At 36.9% G+C, this 7,481-nt stretch overlaps 1 protein-coding gene across 1 annotated transcript; it reads left to right on the forward strand.

Annotated features, from left to right (window-relative positions):
- Positions 1 to 266: 266 nt before the first annotated feature.
- On the forward strand, positions 267 to 6,785 carry LOC110675597 (dynein heavy chain 1, axonemal). The gene is made up of 3 exons (XM_021841012.1): positions 267 to 400; positions 458 to 1,414; positions 4,868 to 6,785. Exons 2-3 carry the CDS (start codon positions 665 to 667, stop codon positions 6,731 to 6,733), a joined length of 2,616 nt encoding a protein of 871 aa, XP_021696704.1. The 5' UTR covers positions 267 to 400; positions 458 to 664; the 3' UTR covers positions 6,734 to 6,785.
- Positions 6,786 to 7,481: the final 696 nt, after the last annotated feature.

Consider the following 7,481-nt stretch of genomic DNA (forward strand, 5'->3'; position numbering starts at 1 on the left):
TTAATTCGCCACTGTCAAATTTATGAAGTAGGTAAACGACAATTATTAGTGCCAAAAACATTTCGGGGACGTGGGCTATTCGGTGAACTGGCGATCGGAAGAGCAGCATTCGTACAACCGACATTCGGCGGAAAGTAGTAGATAACTAGCTGAGAAGCAGGTACTATCTCAGTGGATACGTAATGCCAAGAAAAAAAAGAAGATTTGTACAGACGTAGAAGGCTATGCATGCTCAAATTAATTCCTGATATTTGAGCAAACCAAGATGTCATATCCGGAGTTGGATTGGCGAACTTCTTTCCAGGAGCAGGTCAAAACGAGAAAAAGTTTGTTCGAAATCGCTTTAGCACCTCGAAAATCGATAAAACCTTCTCAAGAATCGACAGCTTCAAGTGAAGCAGTAAGTTTATGCCATATTTGACAAACAAAATTTACATTTATTTCCATTTTTACTTAGGACCTATCGTATCTACCAAAAACTTACAAATTTCAATTCATCCTAAACCTTCACGTTTATCTACGAGAACCATCTGAACTACAAACAATACTTCAACAGAATCACGTAAAAAATGAACATTTGTATGAACTTGAGCAGCACCCTCAACTTATTTCAAACAAATCCTTTCTCCCGCTGGAATGGTTCGACGATTTCGAGTATGATCCAATGTCGACGGAAAGGTGGCTATCCATAGACAATCTACAAGGATTCGTATTGATCAAGGACCCTGAATCGCACATATGGGGGTGGAAACTGGTAACAGTGGTTGATTATGATAAATGCAGCTTCCTGTGGACTGTTTCGGAAGGTTCTGAAAGTTGGAAAGTTCCTAGAATCCGATTGTACCTTGTGTTTGAAGATCCGGTTTGCTTCTGTGAACGAATTGGTTCAGCACTCAACAGCCGAATGGACGCTGAAAATCGGTTGAGGTTCTACTACCTTCGGCAGCTGGTAGACGTGGAAGGATATTTTGATCTGTCAAGCGATATGGGCGAGCGAATTTATAATAAATCTAGTGCGGAAGCTTTGGCAGCATTCAAATTTCTTTACAGGAAACTTCACATAATGCTGTCGTTAAATGTGTGCCTGGATCAGAACGAGTGGTTAAACATCAAACCGATTCCAGTTGCTATGGAGCGAATATTACCTTCTTGCAATGACAACATTCAAAGCCTTTACAACTTTCAATCGTCGTTTAAATTAATCAAGAGAATTATCATGTTCAGTCATCCTGCAGTACCAAAAGCTCTCGAACAGGTTCATCATGAGTGCGAAAGGGTGAGAGAGTTGTCCCTATTTGCGTTAGATTTCAAAGATCCAATTACACTAGCCGAATTTAAAACAATCAATGAAGCCCAACTGGTGAAGACGATGCGATATTTGAAGAACAACTGGATTGAAAAAACTACCATGAAGGTTTGTTGATTTAATTTTTATTTGTGGATTAAATTAACTTGACTGCTAGCGAACACCTAAACTAGGATTAAAAACAAACGACATAAAATTTAGTTCTTTGAATATTTTAGTTTCCAATTACAAAATAAGATATTGTTTCGTTTCACTCACCTGTCTGCATAAAGGGAGGTAGAAAGTTCTTGACCGGGTTTTGATTTTAGGGTGTAATTTCCAAAATCAATTCACATTGGTTCACGGAACTAAATTAAGTGGTCGATATTAATAACTTGAAAAATGTGGGTTTAGTACAAGTTATGGATAAACGTAAAGTGACATAATAAATAAGTAATTTTTAGCGTTTTTAAGATGCCGAACAAAGGTTTATTTTTCAATCTACCTTGCGAAAAACGAATGCATGTTATTTACGTAGTTAAGTTTGTTTAGATTAAAACACTTTAATTCTAAACGATAAATAAAATGCAAATGCATTTGCATTGGTGGATTTAGTGAAAGCTTTAAAATAAGGTAAGATTTATTGTTTATATTAAATTATTAACGATGAGAAATTCTCGCTTAAATCTGACCGTCATCGGCACCCATCATTAGAATTAAAATGTTATGTCACTAGCGATCAGTATATGCTAAAACTAAAGAGTGGTCCTTTCGGATTTCTCAAATTGGTGTACGCCAGCTAGCAAAACAGTTTGCGAAAAAGCCCATTTTTTATAAATCGTAGGTATTTCTTCTGGGGCCTTCCTTAGCCGAGTGGTTAGAGTCCGCGGCTACAAAGCAAAGCTATGCTGAAGGTGTTTGTGTTCAATTCCCGATCGGTCCAGGATCTCTTCGTAATGGAAATTTCCTTGACTTCTCTGGGCATAGAGTATAATCGTAACTGCCACACGATATACGAATGCGAAAATGGCAACTTTGGCAAAGAAAGCTCTCAGTTAATAACTGTGGAAGTGCTCATAAGAACACTATGTTGAGATGCAGGCTCTGTACCAGTGAGGACGTTAATGCCAAGAAGAAGAAGAAGAAGAAGAAACTATAATTATTTGAAACAACATGCATAACTATTCAAGTTTTCATAGAAAAAACTATCGAATTAATTATATTTGTTTGAAAAAAAAAACAGCAAGTCAAATTGTCCCATAATGAAAAGCAATCGCATATCAGTCCCACTAAAGATATCCGCACTTTGTAGGGGGAGATCCCCCAGTACCGGACACTTAAGCCACTAAATTCATAATTCGAAAAATATTGTTTTGATGGGCTCGTGTTACCCATTTATGATAAATATTATCATTTTTATAGTGTACAAAAATAAGTTTGAAAATATAAATATGAATTTTGACATTGCATTTCGATGGTGTATTTTAGTACTAAATTGATCGATCTTGGAAGGTGGCACCCAATACCGGACACGATCTGGAAATGCGTCGAATTCTGTAAATTTGAACATCATTGAATGTGTACACTATAGGAATAGTTTATAATTACCAATTCAATGCATTTGCAACAATTACAAGAATAATTTGAGGTTTTTCTTAGTTTGCAAGATGCCTATCAAAAACCTCTTTCAAATATGATGAAAAATAGCACATTTTACGATGTTGTTCTGAATATTCATTCTTCTCAATTTTATTGCATGTTTGATACCATGATCGACGGAATCCATGAAAAATGAAAGTAATTTGAGACACTGATGCTTTAATTACAAAGATATCATATAACAAATCAAGCTGTCCGAAACTAAGGGACAGGTGGTGCTTAACCAAAATTGTAATGTGACAATATTTAGTTCAATTATGGTACAAAATACATTCATACTATCAAATTAGGATTATGTTCGATCATGCTAGCGGGATCCAAAGTATTTTTTCATGTTGAAAATAATTACTAAATAGGCTCAAAATTAAGTGGATACGTCATTTTTTGAAAGATTTTCAAACTTTTTCTACTTTTTTAAAAAGGCATGCATATTTCAAGGTTGTGTTATTCTACGCAAACATTAGTCTACAGAAAAGCTTTCTTTCTATTAATACACCCTCTTGTTTGGACCATGATTTCTCAATGTTTCGACTTTGTCCGGTATTGGGTGCTGTCCGGCACTGGGGGATCTCCCCCTAACACAAAAGTGAACCGTGTTTAGTCCATCTTTATATTTTCTCGGAAATATATCTTAGTGAAAAGCAAGTTGGGGAAGTTTCATTGAGATTTGAGCTTTTTCCAATCCTCTGAATTTTTTTGAATATTCGTATGGAAAACAAGTTTGGAAACTTCATAGTCCATTTTCTCAATGCCTACTTTTTACAGATGGGACTGGCTTGCGATTCACGGCAAGTCATAGGAAATCTCATAGAATATGGGACTGTTATGCGAATATGGGCAGCTTACTTCCTATAACATGTCGGACTCTGGTTTTCATTACTTACGATTACTATTTACCGTTTCTTATGAAATTTGTTTCTTTAATTCTCAGAATTGATGTGTTAGCATGTTATATAATGTGATGCGATTATTCTATAAATGGATGATCACTTTAATATCGAGCTATGGATAAATGGTGATTAGACCTATTCATATTTTTAAAATTGTCTGTAAATTCGTCAGTCAACCAATATTTGGATTTTTCATGTTGAAATGAACTTCTGGTCAAAATTTCAGTTAATTCGGAGAAAATTTAGGTGTGCTTCAAGTCAATTATGTGTTTTTAGGCTATTTTCAAGCTTTGAAAATTCATAACTACTGAACGGAACACCAAAACTTATCGGAAATACCTCTACATAGTAGTTTATTCAACTGTACGAACTTTTGTCGAACACGAATGTATGATTGGAGCAAGTTTTAACATAGTTTGGTTGAGATTTGTGCTTCGAGGTTCTTGAAAATCACTATTTTTGGGGAGTTTTCTGTCTAAAAAACATACCTGTATGAAAATTTTGGATTTCAAATTTCTAGAACATGATGCCTATGCATATCAAAAACCCAATCACTATTAAAGTTACCTTTTATCTTACGAAAATAAATTGTAAAAAATAAGTAATTAGGAAGCACAATTGTAAATCCGCTGTGGGTGAGCCAAGAACAACACCATGTGCTTCAAAGAATGTAAAAAATGAACACGTTAGCACTGCTTTTTCCTAGTCGATGATGATGATTGTTTTCAAATCGTTCTGAATAGTCAGTGAAATGCGATCATAACTATCATCACTCGGAAAGAAAAAGCAATGCTAACTTGTTCAATTCATTCATTCGTCGGTACATGTGTCATACATGATAGAACTATCATCAGGTTGGGATGGGTTGCTCGATCTTTGGGCATTTTTTGTAATTTATTGCCTAAAGCAACATGTGATATATTATTCACTCTTTGTTTTATTTATTCATTTAGCATATAAATAAACATTTGTAATTTGTTAATGCTTGTTAACTAGGCTGCGCCCAATTATTAAGCACCCATTTATTCATCAGGTCCATCAAAATCTTCTCGATGCCGGAAGAGGCTGGTTTGACGTTGCAGTGGACGACTGGATGATCTACCAATCAATAAAGCTTTATCGACTGATTGAACAAATCAAGTACAGAATGCAGACAGCACTTCGTGACGTTGTACTAATCTCAACTAACGAATATTTCCATCGCTTGTGTGATCCCTGCGTTTTAACCTTTACGGTTGAGGAAGACTTCACATGGCAAGACAATTTGATCCAATCCCCGTTTGACGCTGGACTACGACCGGTGTTCTATCTTCTATTAGAGATGGGAGATGACGTTCCATATTATTCTACCAACCCAGATGAGTTCGAACCGTGCCTAAAAATGTTGTTTATAGAAGCCGTGGCCAATACACACGATGTACACCAGATCGATCCATCCTTGCTCGGGTCCTTGATATTTGATCCCTTTCTATATTTATCATCAATGGGACTGATGGATCCTGTTATTAAACAACGTCGGGAGTTTCTCACGTTGTCGTATAATAAAACAATCATTCCCTTAAAAGCCTACGCTGCTCGATACGAGGAGTTCAAAGAATTGTTCTTCACGAATGTTGTGGATTACGTCGAAAACGTCCGATTGAATAAAACTTCATTACAAGTTAAGGAAGAGATTTCGTTTCAAATACGCATGCGTGAAAGCTTGGAACGAACCCTACCCTTAAGTATAGTGATAGGATCGTTTTGGATCAATGTAAAACCACTTCGAGAAGCACTAATTCAAAAGCGTCTAGATTTAACGGCTGCACTATTGAAAATGTTAACGGAACGACTAAGCGCCAAAACATCCGATGTCGTATCCGAATATAATGAAACATACGAGAAAATGTGCGAAAAGCCTATTTCTATCGAGCATATTTACGATTTACGATCGTTCATGGATACTATACCAGAGCAACTGCAAAATTTAGAGGATCGAATGAAGACAATTGTATTTGAATACGAAATTTTGGATTTCTTCCGTCACGCTCTTCCGGATGCAGATTTTTATCAAAAATGGAACGCTCTTGCTTTCCCTCAGACAATAATAAAGCAGATGGTCGTCGTTCAAGAATTTCACGAAAGCGAAGTCGATCGATTTCGAAAGCAGCAAGTTAGCGATGAAGCTGAATTTGGTGGCAAAGTTGAAGACATTAATGTTCACATTTCAAAATTCACAACAATTTATGATGTTGCCAAGGTGGCAGAAATATCAATTGAGGTGAAGAAACTTTGGAAAACAATTAGTGAATTGATTCAATACGGAGAAACATTGAACAAGCGTCAAGAATTGTTTGAACTAGCTGCCATTGACTTGTCCAGTCTATTTGAGCTGAAGGAAAGTTTCGAAAGTTATAAAAACCTGTGGACTTTTGCTGCAGATTACATCAACGTGGAGGAAAGTTGGCGGGAGAATCCACTATCCAGTTTGGAAATCGATAATATTGAGAAAACAGTTAACTATTATAGATTATCTTTTGAAAAACTGATAGACGCATTCAATGAGCAACCCCAAATTGGAGAAGTCGTAGACACGTTTTTAGAAAGAGTCAAAACATTCCAACCGCATCTTAAGATTATCGAACTATTACAGCATCCTCTGCTAGAGCCAATCCACTGGGCTCAGCTTGCTAAAGCTGCTGGGATCAAAGTAAAAGTGTCGCTCGCCACGAACTTTCAATTATTTTTAGAACACAAAATCCACCACCACTTGGAAGTACTATATGATCTTATTCAAAGAGCAGAAGAGCAAAAAGAAGAAACCGAGCGGATTCAGGCCGAGCAGGAGGAGATAAGACGCAAAGAACAAGAATATCTGCGCAACAGGGAGATGAGACGGTTACAGAGGACGGAAATTTGATTTATTGTTTTGCTTCAGTTCAGAAAATAAAGAAGGCCCAAGTTATGAATAATCGATTTTGTGTCTGATTCGCAAATAATAGCCTCAGGTCAGGTAAGAAACCGAAAACAAATATTTTCAAACCCAAACTCCAAATACTCCAATCGACGAGCAACAGTTACTTCCCATTCGACGAAATTCAATTCATAATTGAATCGTTATTTTCTCATAACTCTGGCCAAACTTTGTTCGTTTATCCGGGGCAAAACTTTGCGGTACAAACCGTTCACCGAGCAGTCGAACTTAGCCTATTCATGCGAGCAACACTGGGAATCTCGTAATATCTCACAACATTTCTATATCTCTTCATTTCCTATCGAATCGTCGATTTTCGTTGGTCGTATATCCGTTCAGAAATTTTCCCTCGCCGTCCTTTCCACTCGTTTTCCCTTTCTCACTCCTGCCTTATCAACTTTTCCATTCATCGATGAGATCCGGGCTTTCATATCTTCATTCTATCTGCCTCTACGGCGCGCTTCGAGGGAAAGCAAAATGCGTTCTCCTTCCTAATACGAATATCTCCTGACTAGGATGTGCTAGGTTGTGTGTTCGTGAATAGAGAAGGAACCCCATAAATGATATGAGAAAAGTTAATAAAACGAATTTTCCAACTTGAATCGAAAATCTTATCGTTTCTATGGTTGCCCACCCGTCGATGCCGAACTAGAGATGCCAAAACTGTTGATTTTTGGTTCTTAACATAGCCTAT

This window comes from Aedes aegypti, chromosome 2, assembly GCF_002204515.2.
Source record: "Aedes aegypti strain LVP_AGWG chromosome 2, AaegL5.0 Primary Assembly, whole genome shotgun sequence".
NCBI lineage: Eukaryota > Metazoa > Arthropoda > Insecta > Diptera > Culicidae > Aedes > Aedes aegypti.